The 26,089-nt window shown below is 42.5% G+C and overlaps 1 protein-coding gene across 1 annotated transcript in view; it reads left to right on the top strand.

The window, feature by feature from the left end:
* The window catches only part of LOC143934811 (piezo-type mechanosensitive ion channel component 2-like), a 112,577-nt gene that overhangs the window by 46,275 nt on the left and 40,213 nt on the right, over positions 1-26,089 (top strand). The window contains exons 18-29 of the mRNA XM_077458433.1: positions 5,735-5,838; positions 9,284-9,441; positions 10,511-10,687; positions 11,175-11,318; positions 12,905-13,105; positions 14,155-14,359; positions 18,087-18,188; positions 19,445-19,610; positions 22,702-22,945; positions 23,262-23,358; positions 24,173-24,335; positions 24,704-24,793. Of these exons, the coding sequence (XP_077314559.1) occupies positions 5,735-5,838; positions 9,284-9,441; positions 10,511-10,687; positions 11,175-11,318; positions 12,905-13,105; positions 14,155-14,359; positions 18,087-18,188; positions 19,445-19,610; positions 22,702-22,945; positions 23,262-23,358; positions 24,173-24,335; positions 24,704-24,793 (1,851 nt within the window). The remainder of the gene's footprint in view (positions 1-5,734; positions 5,839-9,283; positions 9,442-10,510; positions 10,688-11,174; positions 11,319-12,904; positions 13,106-14,154; positions 14,360-18,086; positions 18,189-19,444; positions 19,611-22,701; positions 22,946-23,261; positions 23,359-24,172; positions 24,336-24,703; positions 24,794-26,089) is intronic.

The following is a 26,089-nucleotide window of genomic DNA, read 5'->3' as shown; positions in this document are numbered from 1 at the left end:
TCTATAGTCCCATTTTAATGCCTACCTAAAATTACTGTTACCTTGGGCCACCAAGAACTCACATCATCACTAGTTGCCTGCATTGGTGAGTGCTCAAGGCCTTGCCTTACATTGGGCATAATTTATTTGCGCTGTGCCATGCAACTTGTCTTCTCAAGGACAGTCTGGCTGCTGCAGATGCAGCTTGTACTTCCCTAGTGGTTCTGGGTGTGTTTTATCCGATATTTCCTGAACAAGTGTCTGTAATATAGAACCTGGGACTTCTGTCATTCTTCAGCTACATCAGGTAGAGTGGAGATGTTCTCTCTGTCCACTTTGGACTTTGTTTTTATCTGTTTGTGCCCAATTACTGGAGCAGTAAGCACCAGAGCATGCTCAGAGCCTCTGTGAGCAATCTCCAGCATATTCTATTTCTGACCTTTATAGGCCACTAAAGTAATCTGTGGTCAAGGGCTCTGTTACCATCTCTGGTTCCTATTCAGAGTCCAAACAGTTTATTCCGATGGAGGCTGTTTTAAGCCACCTAAAAATGACTCCGGTTTACAAGATGTTGTGTCTAACCTAAATGATGCAGTGCAATATATCCTGCATGTTGAGACTCAGCCTTGGATCTTTTAAAGCTCCTACAACCTCAAAGACCTTCCTGCTACTCCCATTGTTTACATTTTTCCTCTATGAGGACTAAGAACACCCTATAGGATCCTGGACCTCTCCTGAGAGTATGTCAGAGCTTTTTCCTTTTGATGGGGAATTTAAAACTTGGTGGTCTCTCCCCACCATAGAAGTCCCAATGATCTATGTTAACAGGCATACCAGTAAATGTGTTGATGGCATTTTTACCTCCTGGGATTTCACCGACACAGTTAAATTCCCTTCTTAGATTCCAGTTTGAAATAACTCTCCGTCCTGTTTTGACAGTGACGTTAATATGTCAAATCATGAAAGAATAGGTAAAAATCCCCTAGAGAGGATGGCTGGCTGGCATAGACTCTCATTTTAGAGCACATGGAGAAAATGTCTAGAGATTTATGCTTTAGTTGTGATAGATTTTTGGAAGCATCCAAACTCATGTCTTATGTGGACTGATGTCTGTTCACATGCGTAGTAAGGCGCCAATAATACGGCCTACGAACATCTGATTTGGTTATTCTTTGTTATTAACAACACCACTGGTGGTCAGAGCATACTTCTACCTCGGTGCAGGACATGCAGTAGCGGAAGAACCCTATCCTTTTACTTTATCCACATCTACAGCAATGGTAGCCTATAGCCATTCAGGCTCTCTCTCAGGCAATAGGACTTTTAGTCAAATGTCATCTAACTCCTGTAGTCAAGCCATCTGCATGAATGTGCACCCTCACTTCCAGCAGTGGTGGGCTCTTTGTTCATCCAGCTGGATCCCATGGTAGTTTACCTTTCTGGCATTTTGGGTGCTGAGGTCACCATCTTTAGCCTTCAGTCTAGACATTTGATTCGGGCATCACCCTCTCCACTATTCTGATTATGCTGCATGTCTTTGTGCATTTTCCCTGGTTTGTCTGGGTTCCCCACACCCTGGGATGTCTGATTCCTACTCTGGTAGACCTTTGTCCATGAGAGTTCTATCCCATTTAGATTTGAACTGCTCCCTGCAGGAGCTCTACCCTTTTTTTCTGAGGACCACTTGACCTACAAGGGTGACATAGACCAGTTCCTACTGCTTCCTTCCCTTTTAAGGACATGATCTTTTTAGTGTCTTGCAGCAGCATTTGTTTCTGATCACAGTACTGGCCATTATTTTTTTATTTTTGGCATTCCCATTGTGGAACGCTCAGTTTTATGGATTATTGCAGTCTGACCAGTACGGAGAGACCCATTGTCAGCAGAGCTCATCTGGATTCAGATTTTAAGGTGTCTAGTGCTGGTAACCTTGGGTCAACAGGTGGGGCTGTTCAGCTCAGGCCCTTATGTAAATCCACATTTGTGGACCTTTGACCCCTTTATTATCTGTCAAAGGGGTAGTTGGGGGATGCAAGAAGTCCCAGGTGCAATCTGCTGGTCTCTTCTCTTCACTCTTGGAGGTGGTTTCTGGTGGGTGTATCTTCATACTTGGGACTTTTGTCTGGTTCCCAAGAACAGTCCCTGATTAATCAGGGGTTCCTTTTTGTGTTTCAATATTCTGACCTGATCTTCATTAGACATCACCTGAGCACTGCAGGATCTTTTCCTCAGGAAAGGTGTGGGGACTCTCCCTGAAGCAGGTTGAGTGACCTAGTTTCTTCCCTGAGTGGCGCGGAGTGTATCTTTCCTGACCACACGGTCTCTTCTAGAGAAAAGGCATTGTCTTCTGAATGGCCTCAGTGGATGGGCTTTATGTTGAAGGGAGAGGGGAGACTTGAATGCTCCTCTTTTCCTTCTTGCATGGAAGTGTCCATCACTGAATTGCCCTGTACTTCCTTTTACAGTCAGCAAGGAGAGCTTGCTGGGACCCTGTGCAGTTCTCCCCTATGGGGAATAGTGTAAGTCCAAAGGCCTTCCTGGGACCTGATCACCATGGTACGTCCTCCACCCGAGGCTGAATTGCATTCTTCTAAGGAAGCTCTTTTCATTCCTCCTTTCCTGTCTTCACTCAAGCAGATGTTCTAAGTAGTGCGAATAAGATTCCTACCGTTTGCACTTCAGCTGTGGATGTTCTTCTGATCCAGGGTGGTTTGGATGATTTTTAGATTTTTGTGTATACTTTCCTCAATGCCTACCCTCTGTGTGGGTACTGCTCACTCACCTTACCTCCTCCTTCAGGTGGACTTCAGGGTTGGTACCCTTGTTTTTTTTTTTCTACTAGTCTTAGGGATTATTTTTTTGTATCAGTTAGGATAGGCTGTTGAGAGGGCTTTCACAATCATTGTTTTTCCTGTTTTCAAGCTTTCTAAACAAAAGGCTCGTTTACAGTGCTTCAGATTTTAAGGGGGGGGGGGGGGGGGGTGGCAGACTGTGTGGCCAGTGGGAGTAGAAAAAGTCCTGGCATTAGAGGGAGTAAACAATGTGCCATCTTTGATATTATATGAAATATTAGCGCCCCGTTGTTGGTGTCAGTGGGAGGAATAGTGCACCAATGTTGGTGTCAGTTGGAGAAATAGTGCCCCACTGTTGGTATCAGTGCAGAAATGATTGCCTCATTGTTGGTGTCAGTGGGTGGAATAGTGCCTAATATCAGCGGGAGAAATAGTCCCCCAAGGGCCGGATAGGAGTATGCAAAGGGCCGCATTCGCCCCCTGGCCTGCAGTTTGGAGATCACTGCTGTAGAAGATTGGTTGTCTGATCAGGCAAATTCTTTATCACGGATCCTCCTTTCCCTAAATTCCAAACGTTAGAAATGTTAGGCCTGAGTTTTCTGCTAATGACCTTCATTACTTAAAGCTTGGCCCTCTGGGATCTTTACTTAAATTGAACACAATTTTTAAGGAATAACAGTTACTGCTCATGGAATAAAACAGCAGTATTTAGCCACGTTTTGTCTTATAGCCCTCTTGCCCCATTATGGAATGTCATTCCTCCTGCTTAGTTTTCTTTATAAGGTGTAAGAAATGTATGGGGCTAAAACAACTAATTGACTATAATCAATTATAAAAATAGTTGTCAACTCATTATCAATTAGTTGGTCAGACAATTAGTTGGCCTTCACACAGAATTAATTATTTGTTTACATATCCAGAAATACAGTGCAGCACACTTACAGCTCAGTGCACTGTTCATACTGTACATGTCAGTATACACGGTGCAGCACACATACAGCTCAGTGTACACTGTTCATGCATGTCGGTACACATACAGCTCAGTTCAGTGTTCATACATGCCATTATACACAATGCAGCACACATACAGCTCAGTATGCTGTTTAGACAGAAGGAAGTGATTTAAACTGATTCTAAAATGTAAAACCAAATTCTTAAAAAAAAAAAAAGTCTGAACCCGGAGGCGCTGGAGCCGATAGACTGGGGACAATATAAGGCAGGGGTAGGCAATCTTTGAGGGATGGAGATCTACTAGAACAATGATGAAGTCAAAGATCACTGGGCATAGTTTCTCCCTCCCTCCCTCCCCCCCAAAAAAAACAGTAAGACTGACCCCCCCCCCCCCCCTTTCATGTTTTTTTTTTTACAAAAATAAGTAGTACAAGAGTCCAGGGATCATAAATGTGTTGCACTCAGAATGCAGGGATTGCACTCAAAATGCAGGGATCGGGAGTGCGTTGCACTCAGAATGCAGGGATTGAGAGTGCGTTGTGTTCAGAATGCAAGGACAGGAGTGTGTTGCTCTCAGAATGCAAGGATCAGGAGTGGGCTGTGCTCAGAATGCAGGGATCAGGAGTATGTTAGGCTCAGAATGCAGGGATCAGGAGTATGTTAGGCTCAGAATGCAGGGATCAGCAGTATGTTAGGCTCAGAATGCAGGGTTTTGGGGGGGGGGGGGGGTGGAGGGTGATGTGAAGGGTGGTAGAAGACACTGCTATGGAGATGACCCTGCCCATAACAATGTCCTCTGCCCCCTTCACATCACCTCCCACACACACATACACTGGTGTCTTCTGCCCCCCTCCCTTTCCCCTATAGTAGTAATCTCTGCCTCACATAGCATAGTCTCCTGTTTGCACAGTGGAGACCGGGAGGCAGCATAGCTCTGGACAGAGGGGCAGAGTGACTTTTCATATTAGCAAGCGGGAGATTGATTACTTAGGACCACCCTTTGTCCTAGCAACCAAACACCTGTGGTTAAGCATAAAAAGTTTGTATGGCCCTCCGTCCTGAGCTGTGCTTCCTCCCGGTCTCTGCTGTTCACTGATCACAGCAGCAGAGGAGACTGGGGGCAGGAGGGTCAAAGGAGGAGCAGGACACATAAGGCATAGCGGAGCTTGAGACTGGGTTTGAGAAAGGACGAGCATATAAAGGCGGGGGTTGGCGGTGTGGGAACCTGTTCGCAGTCTACCTGTCACCTGCCTGCTGTCGACAGGTGGACTGCAATCGACGGGTTGCCGACCCCCGATATATATAAGGCATTACAATTTCACTTTAAAGTAAACATTTACCAGTATTGTGCATTATATTTAAAATCATTATATACATTGAAAAAAGGCTCAGCCTTTATTAGTACTTTATTCCTCCCCCCCACCCTTCATATAGCTTTATGTCTGACTCTCAGTTAAAATACCCTGTATGACTTCTGGGTGTAATATATATATTATTACTTTCAGTTTCACAGTATAAATGAACACCTTAGTAGTGATTGATTGCTGTTTTTATTTATGCTATTAAGGGCTAATATTTGTTTTTTTTAACCCCATCGTTTTTTTTAACCCCATCATCACAGGTGATACAAAAAGTATAGTGCTGCTACTAAATGCCTTAGGGACAACAGGCACCCTATAATCAAGCTATGACAAGGGAGTCTGTCATGCATAATATTATATCACAGTCCTGCAAAACAATGTTTTTTTTTTTTTTTTCATTTTGATCGGAGTCTGGTCATATGTACCAGATTCAACCTCTAATAGTATGTGAGTGTATGTATCTGTGTGTGTGTGTGTGTGTGTGTGTGTGTATGTATATGTATGTATGTGTATATATATATATATATATAATATAATATAATATTCCCCTATTATTCTCAGAGTGGATTAGATATTTTGGTCCCTAACCATATAGCTTGTTATTTATATTTACCACTACATATAGATATTCAATCTATGCATGTTGTACAGGCTGGAAACTGAGAAGCAGAACAGCGCCAGTCAAAGCACGCTGGAGAAGATTGATGACATTGTGGTAGATGCAGAGACGACCACAGAAGGCACACAATCTGCAGGTGATTAACAGATTGTCCTGTGTATGTTATATTGTAAGAGCCCGTATATACAGGTGACTGTGAACGCTTTCACTTTGAATCTGTGGAGTTTTTACAGATTTACAACAATTTCCACGGTTGAACAATATACAGTTGTGCTGAAAAGTTTGCATACCCTGGTAGAAATTGGAAAATATAACCGTATTTAAAGAGGAAGTAAACCCTGATGAGTTTACTTCCTCTTTCATTCCCTGCAAAGGAAAAGCATAATGGACTACTATGCATAGCATAGTAGCCCATTATGTGTCACTTACCTGACACAGGAGCCAGCGAAGTCACCGCTGTCCCCTGTAGTCTGCCGCATCCATCTTCTCGGTGGGTCTCGCAGCTCCGCAACTGTCATTCAGCGAAGCCGCGATAACGTCACTCCCGCGCATGCGCACGGGAGCCAAGACGCGCGGCATTTCGCAGCATCTTTGTTATCGAGAATGCCACACTCAGGGCGCATGCGCCGTAGACAGCGGTGCCCGTCTTCGGGCAAATATCTCCTTAACCGTATAGGTTTGGGAGATATTTCTTGGACCTACAGGTAAGCCTTAATCTAGGCTTACCTGTAGGTCAAAGTGGTTTGTAAGGGTTTACAACCACTTTAAATGAACAAATAGTGGCGCTAATATCTCAATATTACTGTGAAGCAATTACTATAACACCATTTGATGGTGACAACAACACAAACTGTGAAAAATGAATCCACTAAAATAAAAAATGTACAAATATAAAAATATGCAAAAAAACTAAGTGCAAAAAGCTCTCAATTAAAGTCCATAAAAGTGGTAATCTCCAAGTGATTAACTAAGTTGTGATTCTTCTATAATATTCAAAGATGAACTGTCTTCCACCACATCATATGTGACAGTGAATCCGCTCCCTTAAGTAACTCACTCAGCAAATATAAATGCCTTGCACTCTCATGCTCGGCATCAAAACTTTTAAGCCCGCCAGGGTTAATAGTGTTCCCGATATCTGAATGTGTACAACAGAAAGGGATTACTCCACATGTAAATGAAAATAGTGCATGGAATAGTGTAATAACGTAAAACCATTTATTGTGTAAAACTAAATCTTCAACCATTAAACTCACATCAATTCAGTCACAAAAAGCATCAAAGGCAAACTCCTGTTAAGCAACTGCTGCGGTGTATTTTTGTCACCCGCGATGCAATATCTATCTCACACCCACTCTCTCATCAGTATCGATACGTCACATCCGGTAAGACGTCTTGCGTCATAGATGGTTGCCGTACAGCCAAGCCCCGAAATGTTTTGTCATCTCGACTTATTCATGGGACTGTCGAGATGATGAAACCTTTCGAACCATCTATGGCCGGCTCAACTTTCATTTATTAGACTTCAGTACCAACGCTGTATCCTGGCCTAGGCCGACAAGGCCCAGGCCTAGGGGAGCACGGAAAGAGTCCCCTACGGATTACATTACAATGTTAGTCTAGTGCCAATCTTATGGGGCGGACTGAGCTGAGAGGCAAATTAGTCTGGCACCCCCATAAAGCGGCCGCACTGCTTCCAGTATGTGGGCAGCCGGCATTCCACAACTATGGGGGCAGGCCGCTTCTAATTTTGATTGGCCTATCATCCTGGACCACAAACCTTCCTCACTGTGCTATTTGTTCTGCTGCACCATTGGCACGTTTATATATTCTTAGTCCTCTCCATAAAATTACCAGAAATTTGTGCTTAAAGAAGAACTATAGGCAACGCTTTTTTTAAAACATTTTGGATAGAATAAGTGAGGGTTATAGCCCCTGTTCATTTATTTTTTACCATCCCTGTCCCAATTCAGAGATTTCCCTTCACTTCCTGCCCCATAGCCAAACAGGAAGTAAGAGGAAATCTATGTCCTCAGAACTAGTGTCCTGTCAGAAACCATGAACCAGACGGAGACAGAAATACAATTAAATCACACTTGTTTGTTAATAAAAAAATAAAAAGGTAAACAGAGTAAACATAGTCAAAGCATAGCCAGAGTCCAGTAACCGGATCGAGTAGTCAGCCAGGCCAGAGTTCAATAACCAGATCGGGTAATCATCCAGGCCAGAAGTCAGGGATCCAAGTAGAGGAACAGCAAGCAGGATAAAGGAGCCAGAAGGGATGTCAGCAAGCCAGTCTTTAAACGGGAATGCAGGAGATGGTTTCTTGTGATGTGACCAAGGCGAAGGCAGAGATTAAGTGAGCTGTAAGTAGGCAGGTCAGACGAGCAGGATCAGGAACAGCTGGGTAACTGTGGAGGAAGATGAGAGCTGGCAATTAGCCGACAGCTGAGCAGCCAGCCCAGAGAAGGAAGGGCTAACTAAGCCAGCCCTGACATGTCCCCACTCGAAAATTTCATGGCGGGTCTTAAACAGCAAGGGGTGTGGCCTTGACAGGAAGGGGTGTGTCATATTTAAATTAGGGGGTGCACGAGTTTAGTCAGGCCTAGGGCAGCACAAAACCTAAATACACTACTGTTCAGTACATTGTTCCAGAAGGTCTGGTCTTGATGTATGTTCAATAGCAAACCCTTATCTTGCTCTAATTTTTTTGTAAATTTTTTTGTAAAGGCTTTTTCTTAACATGCCTCTCATGAAGGCTGAGTTGGTGGGGTCTCTTTCTGAGTGTTGATGCATGACTTTGACTCCAACTTTTGCAAAAGTTACCTGAACACCCCACAATTAAATTTGGGGTTCTTGGAGACTTCTTTTGGCCTTGTACGGTCAGCTCTCGTGTTCAATTTGCTCAGTTAGCCAGACCTAGATAGCAGTTGTTTGAAATGTACACCACATGTAGATTAATTTTCATACACTGAAATAACTGGATTGAAATTGTTTGGTGATCTTTTTTTAATACCCTTTTAGACTCAAATGCATCCACAACTTTCTTTCTGAGAGGCTTAGAAAGCTCAATCTCAAAGTGAAAAGCAAAGGTGTCTGAGGTTTAAATAAGACAGGTTCCACTTGCATACTCCCCAAAGGAGGTTCTCATCCTTGGCGCCTAATTTGGAACACGGAAATTCTAATTTTGTGGATTTGAAATGGTGGTAAATGTTAAGATGTTCCTACTTTTTTCACATTACAAATCTACATTGTCATTATTTAAATCATAAAAATGAATAGGACACTAGTTCTGGTGACCCTGTGACAACTGTGGAGGGATTTGCCCTTAATTCCTGTTTTGGCTTTGGGACAGGAAGTGAAGGTAAATCTCCCTAATCAGTCACAGATTGCAAAGAAATAACTTGACAGGGGTTTTAACCCTCCCTTACTATATCCAGATTGAAAAAAATGTGTTATCTTTAATTATACATTAATACACGTGTTTTCTAAGTAAAGAGGAATTGATGCTTTTGAAAATCCAGGAACTTTATTAATAATACATTATATGGTAAAGTTTAACCAATGCCACTTTTCAACAGAGACAAACCCCTGGATTCTTGTGATTGACAAGTTGATGTCCATGCTCCTAACTCTGCTGAATTTCATCCATGCTGTGCAAGTACTCGTGTGGAGGTTGCTAGAACTACACATTATCAAGATTGTGTCCACCATTATCATCTGGATCACACTCCAAGAGGTATCAAAGAATATCCAAAAGCATCATAGTCACCACCTTTAAGTGAATCTGTGCGCAGACTGTGCACACTAAAATATTTACATTCTGAACAAGCAGTAAAAGCATGTTAAAACAAGCCCCCATTAACCTTGCTAGTTATAGGCACTTAAGCCCCTTTCACACTGGGGCGGTTTTCCGGCACTACAGCACTAAAAATAGCGCCTGTGTAGCGCCTGAAAAAAACGGCCCCTTTCACTCCAGCGTGAAAGCCGGAGGGCTTTCACACTGGAGCGGTGCGCTAGCAGGACATTGGAAAAAGTGACTTACCCTACTTGTGGAGGGTATCAGTGACTGTCTTCTAGACAACTGTCAAGACAGCAGTCTTCCCCATGACCGTGTAACCTTCTGAACCAGACTGAGAGACCATTTAAAGGCTTAGGAAACCTTTACAGGTGTTTTCAGTTAATTAGCTGATTAGAGTGCACCACGAGTCTACAATATTCTATTTTTCTGAGATACTGAATTTTGGGTTGTCATTAGATGTAAGCCATAATCCTCAAAATTAAAGGGAGAAATGCTGGAAATATATCCATGTGTGTATTGAATCCATATATGAGTTTGACTTTTTGAATTTAATTACTGAAATTAACTTTTTGTTGATATGCTAATTTTTTAAGATGCACCTGTATATATGTGTGTGTGTATGTATGTGTGTGTATATGTATATGTATGTGTATATATATATATATATATATATATATATATATATATATATATATATATATAATATAATTATATTATCAGTAAAGTTGACCTTTCCATTATCAGTTAGAAGTAAGATACCCCCCCATTGAGAGGATGGGGAATTTATTCCAATGACCTAATTTTGGAGTCTGTTTGATAAGAGTTTAGATGAGTCCAATGACTTGGAGGCACTCACCTTTCTCCAAGCTCTTAATTGTCCCTAATAACAGCTTATGGTTCAAGGTGGTATTCCTCTGTCCTAAAATATGCTGAAGAACCTTTTTAAGTGGTAAGTTTTTATAAACCTATATGACAAAGTACAAACCTTGCTGCGTTGTATTTTCAGGTGTCTCTGATGAATTGTCTTTTCTATATGCCCTGGGTATTTGCGCTTCCATATTCACACCTCCGTCCATATGCATCCAACATCTCTACCGTATGGTCCTGTATCATGGTCATCTGCAAAATGATGTATCAGTTAAAATTTGTTAAACCACTCGAGTATTCCTCTAACTGCACCGAGGTCAGTACACACAATAATGTTTCCATTAATTGAGTGAAAGCTCAGTAATGATTTTATAGGGGTGATTGGTTGTGGGGCGTAATCAAGCACTGGGTCATGCTTATCCCCAACTAATTTAGAAGGGGATCCCTGGAAATAATTCACAAATGCCTCATTGAACTTCCGTTTATTTGTAGGCTCTCAAAGATCAGTGGAAGGTTTTCTTTTACTTTTAATTTCCAGTAGTGCTAAAGCTTACCTAGTTATTATCAGGTGCTGTTGGCTTAACCTTTCTGATTATATGTATTCTGGGCTCTTTAGAAAACTTTCTTTAGTCTATTTCACAGTTCTGTTTCCAACAAAGTAGACATGGCTAGTGGGTAATTTAGTCCCACCAGCTTCAAATTCAACCTCTGACAGCACCTTACAGCAGCTATACATCTAAATTATATGTTGTTTTTTTATATCATCAATTTCAATGCATAGTGTGATTGTTGTTCCTTCTTAGGGCTTATACCACAATGGAAGTCTCCACAGTCCAATTTCGGATGAGCTTTTACAGAAATCTGTGTTATATGTGGCACCCGTGGACCCTGCTTTGTGGTGTGGAGGTCTGCGTAAATGTGCAGACAGTGTTTTGCCCTGTCTCCAGGTAAGATTTATGTTATCTGTCCTTTTCTTTATATACAGTATACACAGAGAGAAAATTCTGGCTTTAGAGGAGTTGAAGTAATTTTATACTTGGTGCAGGGTGATCATATCAATGCATTGGGGTTCACTTACTAAAGGCAAATAGGTTATTCACTTTGCAGGGGAATTTTTGTTAGCTTAGTGAATAAGGTGAAGTTGACTTCCAATAACCAATCACCTGCAATCAAGAATACTGTTGTGTTTGTTTTCCCTTGCATGTTATTGGGGATTCTGTGAATTTACATCCTATTGACCAAGCTAAGTGACAGTTCCCTTGCACAGAGAATCGTTTAAACACCTTTAGTAAATAAACTCCATTGTGTCTAGTTATCCTCCAAACTGAGCTGTAACCTGTATAGTTTTCCTCTTCCTGTGAGCAAAGTGAATGGGAAGCTTCTCAACACGTATGATTTAATGCTTGGATACCTCATGTTCACTTCTCCTGATTCAAATCTCAGTCAGCCTTATGGGTCCATGAACAGCTGCATTGTTTAGGCTTTATTCACACAGGTGTACCATAGCCTACACCCATGCAAGGGCTGTGTTTTACCCTTATGGGGATGCACAGGTGTTCCATGCATCCCACTGCATACAGTCCCTTCCATGTCAGTTGGGATACAGCAGCTGCAAGGACAAAGGCGCTCCTCCTAATTTAACACAGGGGCAAACATGGTCCTCACACAGGTGTACGTTGTAGTACTCCCATGTGAACGAGGCCTTGCACATGTGGATGTTCTGATTTATGAGAGTATCTACAGGAAACCTTGTCTGAAGCAGTCTCTTTAGTCTTTAGAAAGCAGTTTGATTTCCTCTTTTAGAGGAGAAATAAACAGAAGTCTGTGATTTTGTTTTGAGGGCGCCAATTCTTTACTCAGACAGTTTCATAAATGAGGCCAGATGTGTATCGCACATATGCAGCCTTCTCATATTTTATGTATTCACCGTTTTCTGGATCACACATGCCTCCATTTTTACTAAAAAACTGTGACATTGTGGATAAAGCACTATGATTTCCTATTTTTTTTTTTTTTGTAAACTTATATTCAAGCTGTAGGGTTTACTACCCTAAATAGAGGAGACAGGTGAGGTGTACATAGTACACCTAGTGTGAAACGGAATTCAAGTGAATATTTGCTAATGTTTTTAGGGAAGATCTAGAATTGTTAATTGTACCTGAGCAATACGTACTCTTTATCTTGAATGCCTCTTAAAAAATTTTTAGGACCCTTCCTGGTATGTGAGGGTGCCTACAGTCTCATAGCTGTAAAATTTTGAGTGAGTTATCACCACTGTATTGCTTGTTCTCTTTGCTGGAGACTCTAACCTACCTCTATCAGGATGGCCACCTTTTAGACAGGCTCATTGCAGAACAAGTCAAGGTGAATCCCTAATGGGAAAGAATCAGCTGCAGGGAGTACAAAGGTAATACTAGTCCTTTGCCCTCTTCCCGCCTTTTTGTGTGATGCAGCCTTCAGAATTCAGATCCTTTTTAAATTAATATTTCCAATACAATGAGAGACATTTGTCATTGATCATTTCTCCTTGTAGAACCATCTCCTTGTTCTTGCTCTAATGGCTATTGAAGCAACTGTATACCGCCACCAACTTTATTACCGGGTACACAACAAGCTCACAACCCCCATTACTGGAAGCATCTTTGACAACATCACACGGAAGAATCTTGATGATGGACTTGTTAACTGTGCAAAGTATTTTATCAATTACTTTTTTTACAAGTTTGGACTGGAGGTGAGATGCTGGGTCTAAACATACTTGCTTATGAAATTCTAAACCAATTTAGGTCACTTGTTAGAATAGTATGTAATACATTGTTAAAGAAAAACTGCATACCAAATAGGTTTATTGAGGTTTGTCAGAGAACCACAAAATACAACCATGTTTTTCTCCTTGAAATGGGGGAGGAGCCAATAGGCAGTGGAGTGGCTGATACTATGAAAAATGTCAAATTTATACTAAAGCTTTTGTTACATTATGACTGCATATCTTACAGTAGAATAGAAATAATCTATGACATTATAAAAGTAGTGCTCCTTTCCTTGTTAAAGTGGAAAAAAAGCCTAACGCTAACTGTTCTTGAAAACTCTCCCTCCCTCCTATGTATCCTGCATACCCTGTATAAAAAGACCCCTCCTCTTCCCTGCAGCAGCTTCTTACTGACACAGGGGAGCCAGAGGTGCAGCATTATGTATGGTAACTGGAAATAGATTAAAGAGAGGTATGCACACAGATCTTTTTTATGCAGGATAGGTAGGAGGATGGGGGGAGCTAATGTTTTTAGGGAAAGATGTGTTGATTTTTCTTCCACTTTAAGACCTGTTTTTTTTTTTTTTTTTTTTTTTTAATGATTTATAAATGTTATACTTGCCTCCCCTGTGCTTCTTCTCACATCCCTCGTTGGTGCGCTTGGCACCACCTGCCCCCTCGCTAAGTGCCCCCAAAGCAAGCTTGCTATCGGGGCACTCATGCGTGCTCACTTCAGAGCTGGCTCTGTATGTCCATAGATGCACAGAGCACAGCTTGGTCTCGCCCCTCGCTCCCTCCTCACTAGCTGTGATTGACAGCATTGGGAGCCAATGTGCTCTTATGCACATTGCTGGATCAAGATCAAGCTCAGTTAAGTATAAGGGGAGGCTGGCGGGAGAGCTGGACAAAGTCTGTTTTTTACCTTAATGTAGAGAATGCATATAGGTAATAAGCCTTCAGCCTTTAGAACCACTTTATGGTTTGACACAAAAAAAAAATAGAAGCTGATTACTTTACACATCCCAATTTTTCAGGTTTGTTTTGTGATCTCGGTAAACGTGATTGGACAACGGATGGATTTTTATGCTGCTCTGCACGCTGGTTGGCTGCTCTACTTACTGTACCTGCGCCGTCGAAAAACCATAGCAGAGGTCTGGCCAAGATACTGCTGTTTTATTGCTAGCATAATGACTGTCCAATACCTTCTTTGTATTGGCATCCCTCCAGCATTCTGCACAGGTAACCATACTTATATTTGTCCTTTTTAACTGCTCGTGTCTGCAGATCATAAAAACAAAGTTCTGTTCAAGTTGGGGCCGATTTTAGGTAATAACTGAATGCTGCAGCAGAGAGACTACTTATAAGATTTTTATCCACTTCGCATCCAGGCCAATTCTGACATTTCTCTCCTACATGTAAAATTCCTAATTTATTTGCTAGAAAATTACATAGAACCCCCAAACATTATATATGTTTTTTTAGCAAAGACCCTAGAGAATACAATGGCACTCATTGCACGGTATTATCTCGCACGGTATTTGCGCAGCAATTTTTCAAACACGTTTTTTTCAGAAACAAAAACTGTTTCATGCTTAAAAAAAACAAAAAAAAAACAGTAAAGTTAGCCCAATTTTTTTGCATAATGTGAAAGAGGAGGATACACCGAGTAAATAGATACCCAACATGTCACGCTTAAAAATTGCGCGCGCTCGTGGAATGGCGCCAAACTTTGGTATTTAAAAATCCCCATAGGCGACGCTTTAAATTTTTTTACTGGTTACATATTTTGGGTTACAGAGGAGGTCTAGGGCTAGAATTATTGTTCTCGCTCTAACGTTCACGGCGATACCTCACATGTGTGGTTTGAACACCGTTTTCACATGTGGAAAGGACTTACGTATGTGTTCGCTTCTGTGTGCGAGCTCACGGGGACAGGGGCGCTTTAAATTTTCTTTTTTTTATTGTTCTTCTTTTTTTTTTTTTTTTTTTTTAGTTTTACACTTAAAAATAAATAAATAAATTGATGACTTTTATTCCTATTACAAGGAATGTAAACATCCCTTGTAATAGTATAATAATAATAATAATAATACATCACTAGCTTAGTCTCTAAATACCAACCTTCTCGTCCTCTTCGTTCCTCTCAAGACCTGCTGCTCTCTAGCTCCCTCATCACCTCCTCCCATACTCGCCTCCAGGACTTTTCCAAAGCCTCCCCAATCCTATGGAATGCCCTACCCCAATCTGTCCGCTTATCTCCTACTTAGCTTTTAGACGATCCCTGAAAACACTTCTCTTCAGAGAAGCCTACCCCACCCACACCTAACTGTATTTTCATTTTCTCCATCAGCTCATCCTCCACAGTTATTACCTTTTGTTTCAACTTGACCCTCCCTTCTAGATTGTAAGCTCTAACGAGCAGGGCCCTCTGATCCCTCCTGTACTGAATTGTATTGTAAGTGTACTGTCTGCCCTCATATTGTAAAGCGCTGCGCAAACTGTTGGCGCTATATAAATCCTGAATAATAATAATAATAGGAATATGGCATGATCGGACATATTTACAGTGAGATATGGGGTCAATAAGACCCCATATCTCACCTCTAGGCTGGGAAGAATAAAAAAAAAAACCCAAAAAAACGATCCTGGCTTACTAGCCAGATTGGCGCCGTTAATTTGAATACCGAGGCCGGGCGTGACGTCATAACATCGCGCCCAGCCTCCGAACGATCATAGAGACTCCAGGGACAATCTAGTCCACCGGAAATCTCTATGGTTACTTGCTGGGGCCGTCGGATCCTGTGACTGACTCACCGATGGAAACGGTGAGTCGGTAGAAGCACCGGAGGGCGGCGGGAGGGGGGGGGCGTCCCCTCCCCCCGCCCGTAAGAATGATCAAGTTGCGGAACAGCCGCTATGATCGTTCTTTTGGTGCAGGGAATCGCCGGCTGAAAACGGCAATATCTGAATGATGTCTGTGGCCTCAGGCATCATTTAGATATAACCACTGAAAGCCCATGACATCAATAGACGTAGTGTGGGAACCAAGTGGTTAGTCAACTTTATTTCTATTCAGTTCTAGTAGAATGCACAGTGCATGAATATAAATTCTATGTTTTCATACTATTCAAATATTCCTAGAATAATATTGGAGGTATAGGGCTAAAAAGTATAAGAAGGGTTCAGCTGTATTGCCAATTGTTTTTTTTTTGCCAATGTCGTTTTTATCTCTTATATTAAATATCATAGTGCCGTATAATTCTTCCTCTCTATTTATACTTTCTTGAGGTATTTTTTTTTGTATGTCACAGAATAATGTTCTTACAGAAGTGGTATATTTGTTACAATAGAAAAAGAAATGGGGGTACCAACACTGTGCCGGAAATATTAGTGAATAATAATGTAGTATTGGTTGCTGCTCCTTATTTAGTGAGCCACTAATAAGTGCAAATAATATATGAGAGGCTTTGAGATCCATGTTTGGGTGTGCCTGGGCTTAACCCGTCGGATCTGACCATGGATAGGCTTCTAGGCCTGAATGTGGGTTGGTTATATGGCTTGAACTTAATTTAGACATAGTACTGACTTGGGCATGTATTTTCTTTATGTACGTTGCATGGTATTCATGTTACTTGCTTCCTGATTTAAACATAATGCAGTAACTGTTGACATGAATCTGGTTTATCTTTGCATAATGTACAATGTATGTGGTTGGCTATGTTCTTCTAAATAGTATGTAACCAATAGTTTTTGCTTGGCTAAAAAATAAGTGCAAATAAGATGAAAAGAAATGGGTGCTATCTGTAGCTTTTGTCCTAATAGCCTTTTGTTACTACAATATCACATTACAGAAACTTCAGCTAGAATGTTTTGTGTTATATGGTCATGCTAGCTGGATCCATTCAGTTTTTCCACTTTTCATGAAGGTTCATAGTTGCATAGTAGGTAAGGTTGACTAAAGACAATAGTTCACCTGGTTCAACCTGTGTAGGTGTACGCATGTCAGTAATTATTTCCCATATCCCTGTATGGTGTGTTCTTTAAGATGCACGTCAAAGAGTCTTTTAACATATCAATACTCCCCATTTCCACCACTAATTGTGGAAGAGAGTTCCACATCCTTATCGCCCAAACAGTGAAAAAACCCCTGCTCTTCTCCTCCAATCTCATTGTGTGGCCCCGTGTCCTCTTGGCCCCTGTACACACGGTCAGAGATTTCGACAACCAAATCCGTCGGATTTTGTCCGTCGGATCTTGTCCGAAACTGTTGCATACACACGGTCGGACTAAGTAGTCGAAAAATCTGATCTTTCAGAACGTGATGACGTAATTTCGTTACGATGGGACTACATTCAGGCTAGTAGCCAATAGCTTTGATGTAGGAATTTGATCTGAGCATGCGTGGCACTTGGTCCGATCAAAATTCGTTACACATGATCGGAGTATGTCCGACCGGCCCAGCTGGTCAGGAAATATTTCCAACATGTTGGAAAATTGGGTCCGACAGATATTCCGACGGAATTAGTCCGATGCATACCACACACAGTCGGATTATCCGACGACCCGGTCCGATAGGACACATTCCGACGGATTCTCCGACCGTGTGTACAAGGGCTTACACTCCCTGAGACTGAATAATTTTTTTCCTACATTGGAATCACCATTGAGATATTTGCAAATCGCTATCATGTCCCCTCTCAAGCGTCTCTTCTCCAGCGAGAATAAATTTAGTGCCTGTAGTCGGTCCACATAATTGAGGTCCTCCATTTATGAGGAACGAATATAGGCACTAAATTTGTTCTCGCTTGAGAAGAGACGCTTATGGATTTCTTTACACCCTAGTGTCCAACAATTATGGAAATGTATAAGATCTCATTCTGTGATTGGGAGTGGAGGAGGTAGGTCATACTGCTTGTTGGTATGTTATTGCTTACTCTAAAAACCATTGGCTACTTTTCTCGCACAGATTATCCATGGCGCGTATTGCCAGTGAAGCCCAGATCCAACCTCATCAAGTGGCTTTACCTGCCTGATTTTGCCAAAGCCCCTGATCCCGGATTCCTGCTATGTATGTAATTCACAGTTGGCATGGATATAACAAATTCTTGTGAAAAAAATGCATATTTGTTGCTTAACATGATCAGTTTGTTTATTGCGTTCAAGCCTTTTTCCAAAGTACATTTGAAAAGAAAAAGTGATTTAATTGCAGTGTGCAGTATAGGTTTTGTGGAACCCTAGGGTTCCCCCTGAGATTGATAGGGGTTTCTATGTGCAATAGTGAATTGATCCCCAACCTCATAGCCACACAAGGGGACAATTTTCCACTAACCACCAATGTAAGAGGGTCCCTTTGACATTGACTATTGTAGGGGAACCCCAAAAAATATTATTTCATGATTACTACTGTAAGGTTATTTTGTTTTATAGAGCAGGGGGGTGATAAAAATGATATGTCCTGGGTGTTAAATGCACTTGGGTAGGCTACAGTCTTTATTTTATATAAAACTTTCTATAATTAACTGATCATACTAAAATACCACAAGGTACATGTAGATTTAGAAGTTTTAGCAGGGTTTTCCAGAGGCATGAAAATGATTTCAAGGGTTCCTCCAAGTTAAATGGTTGAGGAAGGCTGCTATAGCTTGAAAGATTACAGTAGGAAAAATACCAGAGTAGTGATTCTGAATAGGGGTTAGAATATCTTGCCATTTGTGTCCCCCAAGGATATAACAAACGTTTAGGCAATCGAAAAATTTGTTACCACAGCATTTCATATCCTGATATGTGTTTGTTGTACCCTGTATTTGTGTAAAAAGTATCCTGTTCTCTTTGCATTGCTTCCTTTGTGTAAAATACCTGGTGATCCTTCCAGCCCCCCTGATTTCCTATTTCAAACTGACCATGCTAGGCATAGAAGCCCATCGATCCCAGGCATGGTCCATTTTCTGTCTGTAGTGGGAGAACAGGCTGCCTGTCCTCCAATGATCACACTTGTGCTAAAAGGCCCCCGCACAACCATTCACTGGGATGGTCAATGTATGCGATTCCTCCATCCCCACCTCCCTAAGTCCCTCATGCAGCTGAGAAAAAAAATGAAATAAAGAAGAGAATATATTTTATTTATATATGTATATATTATACACACACACGTTTTGGCTTGCATTTCTATTTTAAACTGAATGAGTAAGGTAAGGGTTCACATGTACTTTAAGTGGGCTGGCATGTACCTACAGGTGAAACCTGTCTTGGGTTGAATAAACTTTTCATGTTACATAGATGTTCTATTGTGGGGATATAATTAATACTACATCTTATTTTATACAGACGATGCTATGCTGCTGCTCTTTGCCTCCTTGCAGTGGCAGGTGTTTGAGGATGAGAACTTGGCTTGTGTCCGTATGTTGGCTGGGGACAACATTGAAATCAGTAAGGATTTGGATCCAGGAGACTTGTGCCAGTATAGCCCTGTTCCTAATTTTCTACACAGTAGGTGAGTCATGGAAAGCCTCAGAATGCAGGCAGATATATGCCTAGGAAAGGTAAACTGCCTCTATACAGTACAATCTGCCATGAGGTGGATGATAGTGTTTAAGGCCGGGTTCACACCTCTGCGATGCGGGAACGTCGCGAATCCGCGGCGTTTTCCCGCATCACATTACTCCCGCCGGCAGTTCACACTGCCCTATGCGGATGGCTGGGAGTGTCAATGATATGTTAATGACACCCCCAGATCCGTCCGCATATCGCAATGCGATCTGCCAACTCGCACAGGAATCGGATCGCATGGTGTGAACCCCCATGCGATCCGATTCTGTTGCGGACCAAAAAAAGGGGTCCCGTGCGAGTTTGCTGCGGGAGCGATGCGAATTCAGCCATACTATCTGTATGGCTGAACTCGCATCGCTACGGAGATCGGATGTGATTTGCGGTGCGAATCACATCCGGATCTCCCCCCGCAGCAGTGTGAACCCAGCCTAAAGCACAGAACGTGTGCCGCTGTCACTGCCAAGATAAATTGATGCGGAGTGTTCTTGCAATGACAGTGGTTTGCATGATGTATTTTAATTCTTTAAACCTAGTAGCTAATTAACCCAGCAGAAATGCAAAAATCTCCACCCTGAAGTTTTTACACTAAGGCCTCATGCACACGAGACGCAGATGAAACCTCTGTCAAAAAAAAGCTGAAACGCGCGTTTAGAAACGCGCGTTTTGCCGCGTTTGCATGTCGCGTTTAGACGCGTTTAGACGCGTTTAGACGCGTTTGCGTTTAGACGCGTTTATAAAGATAACATCATGTAGACCCTCCCCAAGCTCTCAAAGCATTTTTTTTAACTATTTCTGCTATTTTGATCAGAGTGAGCAGCAGCAGCATAGAGAGCAGTTGTACACTTGCATTTGCCGTGTCACTTGCCACGGCACCTGCCACAAGTTGTGGATTGTCCACTTGCCACGTCACTTGCCACAAGTTGGGGATTGTCCACTTGCCACATCACCTGCCACGTCACCTGCCACAAATTGTGGATTGTCCACTTGCCACGTCACTTGCCACATCACCTGCCACGAGATGTGGATTGTCCACTTTCCACGTCATCTGCCATGCCACCTGCCACAAGCTGTGGATTGTCCACTTGCCACGTCACCAGCCACATCACCTGCCACAAGTTGTGGATTGTCTACTTGCCGCGTCACTTGCCACATCACCTGCCACGTCACTTGCCACATCACCTGCCACAAGTTGTGGATTGTTCACTTGCCACGTCACCTGCCACGTCACCTGCCACAAGTTGTGGATTGTCCACTTGCCACGTCACTTGCCACGTCACCTGCCACGTCACTTGCCACGTCACCTGCCACAAGTTTTGGATTGTCCACTTGCCATGTCACTTGCCACGTCAGCTGCCACGTCACTTGCCACGAGATGTGGATTGTCCACTTTCCACGTCATCTGCCATGCCACCTGCCACAAGCTGTGGATTGTCCACTTGACACGTCACCAGCCACATCACCTGCCACAAGTTGTGGATTGTCCACTTGCCACGTGACTTGCCACATCACCTGCCACGTCACTTGCCACATCACCTGCCACAAGTTGTGGATTGTCTACTTGCCGCGTCACTTGCCACTTCACCTGTCACGTCACTTGCCACGTCACCTGCCACAAGTTGTGGATTGTTCACTTGCCACGTCACCTGCCACATCACCTGCCACAAGTTGTGGATTGTCCACTTGCCACGTCACTTGCCACAAGCTGTGGATTGTCCACTTGCCACATCACTTGCCACGTCACCTGCCACGTCACTTGCCACGTCACCTGCCACAAGTTTTGGATTGTCCACTTGCCACGTCAGCTGCCACGTCACTTGCCACATCACCTGCCACGTCACCTGCCACAAGTTGTGGATTGTCCACTTGCCACATCACCTGCCACGTCACTTGCCACAAGATGTGGATTGTCCACTTGTCACATCACCTGCCACATCACTTGCCACATAACCTGCCACAAGTTGTGGATTGTCCACTTGCCACGTCACTTGCCACAAGATGTGGATTGTCCACTTTCCACGTCACCTGCCATGCCATCTGCCACAAGTTGTGGATTGTCCACTTACCACGTCACCAGCCACATCACCTGCCACAAGTTGTGGATTGTCCACTTGCCACACCACTTTCCACGTCACCTGCCACGTCACCTGACACAAGATGTGGATTGTCCACTTGCCACGTCACCAGCCACATCACCTGCCACAAGTTGTGGATCGTCCACTTGCCACGTCCCTTGCCACGTCCCCTGCCACGTCACCTGCCACAAGTGGATTGTCCACTTGCCACGTCACTTGCCACGTCACCTGCCACAAGTTATGGATTGTCCACTTGCCACGTCACATGCCAGTCACCTGCCACAAGTTGTTGATTTTCCACTTGCCACGTCACCTGCCAAGTCACTTGCCGCGTCACCTGCCAGGTCACTTGCCACGTCACCTGCCACAAGTTGTCTATTGTCCACTTTCCACGTCACTTGCCACTTCACCTGCCACGTCACTTGCCACAAGTTGTGGATTGTCCACTTGCCACATCACTTGCCACCTGCCATGTCACTTGCCACAAGTTGTGGATTGTCCACTTGCCACGTCACTTGCCACAAGTTGTGGATTGTCCACTTGCAATTGCAATTGTTTAAAATATTTTTCTAATGGTTTTTCATCATTTGCAATCATTTTTGAGATTTTTAATGTAAAAAAAAAGGTCACCTTTAAAAACGCATATAAACGCAAACGCGGCTAAACGCGGTTGCCGCGTTCAGCCGCGTTTAGCCGCGTTTAGCCCCGTTTTGCGTCTGAAACGCAGAAATTTTTGTCTCTGAACGCATTTTTTTGCTTCTGGAAAAACGTGATTAAACGCAACTGCATATAAACGCAAAAAAACGAGACTGTGTGCATGGACACATAGGATAACATTGAATGAGTTCAGGTGCAGTTGAAAAAACTGTCCAACTGCATCTGAACGCGCGTTTAACTGCGTCTCGTGTGCATGAGGCCTAACAGATTTGCTTTAGTCACATACCTCTGCTTTGTTGAACTCAGGTCTTACCTAGACATGGCAAAAGTGGTGGTGTTCAGCTTCCATTTCTGGTTTGTGCTATGCCTAATCTTCATCACCGGAACAACCCGTATAAACATCCTGTGTATGGGATACCTGATGGCTTGTTTCCATTTCATGCTGTTTGGGGGCAGCCTTCTGCTGAAACCGGTCCGTCATTTGCTAAAGCTGTGGAACTATCTAATTGTCTACACTGCCTTCACCATCACCATGAAGAACCTTCTTTCAGTATGTATGCTCAATGTTTTTTGTTATGTTTGATTATATTCTGGTTTATGCAGTTAGACTGATAATAGAACCACCAGAATGTGCATCTTGCACATTCCGGTGGTTCTATTATTAGTCTGCATCAACCAGAATATAATCAAGTGCATATTTATTTTTAATAATGGCAGATAAAGATATTTTTATGACAAGCAGAAATTCCAAGATTTTATTGTGTAGTTGTAAAAATATGTTCTAGTCAGAGGAAATCTGGCATTTTTGTTATCCTTCTTGGGGAACTTCTTCCTACTGATACAAAAATAAATATTTTCTTTTCCAGATTGGAGCTTGTGTATACCTAGATAAATTAATGAAGAATAACTGCTGGCTGATCCAGACTTTCAGCATGTTCTGCACAATCAAAGGCTATGACTTGAGTAGGTTTTCTTATTTTTTTGTTGTTATGTTTTAGTAGGTTATTGATCCATCCACCCAAATAAGGTAATTCATTTATAGGCAGACTGTGGAGAGTTCAGACAACTTTTAGATTTTATAGCAACTACAGCTGTGAAAGCTCCATGGCATAGGCTATGCGATTGCCTATTGTAGTGTTTTCATTTACTTTGGGGCTTTTCCACTATTCTCATTCTCTATAATTTCCACAATGAATCAAAACCAATTACACATCCTGTCAGAAAAATGGAACCTCTATGCAGTGGCAACAGCAAGTGTGCAGATATTGGATCTTAAAGTGATTGTCGCTTTAAAAACAAAAAAGCTGCAATGAGGTGTAAAGTGCAGGTATACAGAGGTGCCAAAACATACCTGGAGCAACCCACAGTCCCTGCATTTAAATTTGAATGTCAGGCAAGGCATTTTGTGTTTTTTTCTTTTTTTTCTTGATAGTGTTGAAATTTGTCCATCCTATACTGCCTCCTGCTATTTTCTGTTGAACTGTGAGACAGCCCATCAGAGTGATGAGAAAATAAAATATGTGGGAACCTGGAGGAAGCAGGTAAACGTCAGCTAGAAAGATCCGAAAGAGACTGCAGGGTGATGAAGGTAGAAACTCTATAACTAAAAACACCAGAACTCTCATTTGCATCTTCTCAGAAAAATGTAAGGTGCCTTTAGGTGATTTAAGTTCCCACCTAACAAAACTAACATGGTCGATTTGGGCGGATGGATCTTTTAGGAATCTTGTGGCGAGTGTGTGTTTACCATGCAATGTGAAATTGACCTTCTTTGCAGATATCCCATCGGATGACGCATGCGAGCTGCCTGAAAATGAAGCAGGAATTGTATGGGATGCAATCTGTTTTACGTTTCTTCTAATACAGCGGCGTGTGTTCTGCAGCTATTACTTCCTGTATGTTGTGGCAGATCTGAAGGCGTCCAAACTCCTGGCTTCCAGGTATTGCTCACTTTTTAGATGTTTTTCATTGTCGCCAGATGTCACCTAATGTGGATTAGCAAGCTCCTTCCTAAGAGTGGAGTGAGGAGCCACAGCCTAAAGGGTATATAGGTATTATAAGGGAGAACATACAGTATAAATTGCACCAACCTGCAAATGAAAGGTAAAACGGTTTAGCTTTAAAGTTGAATTTCAGCAAACTCCATATGCTTGGAAAAATAACTGTGTGCTAGTTTTAATTTAAACTGCAATTTAATTATTTATGAATACATAACTGGACCAAATGGTATATTCTGTGCAAAAATTTATTGTATAAGTAAATGAAAAAAACTAAAAAGGTGCAATTTCTTTTGGATTGAAATACTTAGAGGAGCAGAGCTGTTTGAAGAGAAAGTTAAGAAGGTTGTGGCGGTACGTCTGGAGGAAGAGAAGAAATGTTCCCAGGCAATGAAGAAGCAGTGAGTGATTCTGATCACGTTATCAGTGTCTGCAGTTTAGGACCTTTCTTCTTGGACACATATGCATCTTACTGCCTTGTTTCCCATGTGCCCTTGTTCCCGAGCAGTGCTATGTGAAGCATTTTGGTGTAATATATTTTCTTTATTCAGTATGGCATGTGGGCATCTGGACTGGCATAAGAGGGGACTGTTGAGGAGGTTTTGTTTGCTTCTGGCGAGTTTTGTATTTCAGTACATGTTTATGGGAATGCAGAATCCACTGAAGCAGTTCAGAAGGAGGTCAACTGCAGGTCAAATGCAGCAGTGATCGAATACCATCAATGCAAGCCCAGACCAATATTAAGTGTTAAATTATAGTTTTTGGATATACCTAGTAAATATAGCTGTACGTAGGACTGTCTTTAATATTAATTGGACCCTGGGAAAACATTTTTTTTGCACCCACCCATGCTGCTGACAGGGCCCAGGGAGTTACATAGATGGCCCACAGCTTACCGCTCCCCTGTCACAACACGGCCGACTGCATGGACAGTAAACTAGCGAAGAGGGCAGGTAGATGAGTCGGGAGGGGGAGGAGAGGATTGGCTTTTGCCCTGCATTAAATATAGCCCTGGCTGTACAGGCCAACCGAGTTTCATTATTACATGATTCATTGTAAAATAATGCATTTGGGTGCCAAAAATACGAATGCAATCTACGCGCTAGGGGGAGAACCTCTGGGGGAATCTAGGATGGAAAAGGACCCAGGGTCCCAGTAGATGATAGGCTCAGCAATGGCATGCAATGACAAGCTGCTGCAAGCAAAGCCAACAGAATATTAATATTAAATACATGCATTAAAAAGGGGATTAACTCCAAAGATAAAACGATAATTCTCCCTCTCTACAAGACTCTGGTCCGGCCGCACCTGGAGTTTGCCTTCCAGTTCTGGGCACTAGTCCTCAGATGCTGGAACTGGAGAGGGTCCAGAGAAGTGCAACAAAGCTAATTAAGGAACCAGAGGACCTTCGTTATGAGGAAAGATTACAAACATTGAACTTATTCTCTCTGGAGAAGAGACGCTTGAGAGGGGATATGATTTCAATGTACAAATACCGTACTGGTGACCCCACAATAGGGATAAAACTTTTCCGTGCAAGGGAATTTAAAAAGACAAACAGCCATTGACTAAAATTAGAAGAGAAGCAGTTTAAACTGCGTAGAGGGTTATTTATGGTAAGATCGGTAAGGACGGGGAATTCTCTTCCACAAGCAGTGGTTTCAGCAGGGAGCATAGACGATTTAAAAAAACTATTA

The sequence above is a fragment of the Lithobates pipiens genome, unplaced genomic scaffold (assembly GCF_037356315.1).
Source record: "Lithobates pipiens isolate NorthernLeopardFrog02 unplaced genomic scaffold, aLitPip1_a1.2 Scaffold_28, whole genome shotgun sequence".
Taxonomy (NCBI): Eukaryota; Metazoa; Chordata; class Amphibia; order Anura; family Ranidae; genus Lithobates; species Lithobates pipiens.
The sequence above is the reverse complement of the archived record's forward strand: the minus strand, read 5'-3'. Positions and strand labels throughout refer to the sequence as shown.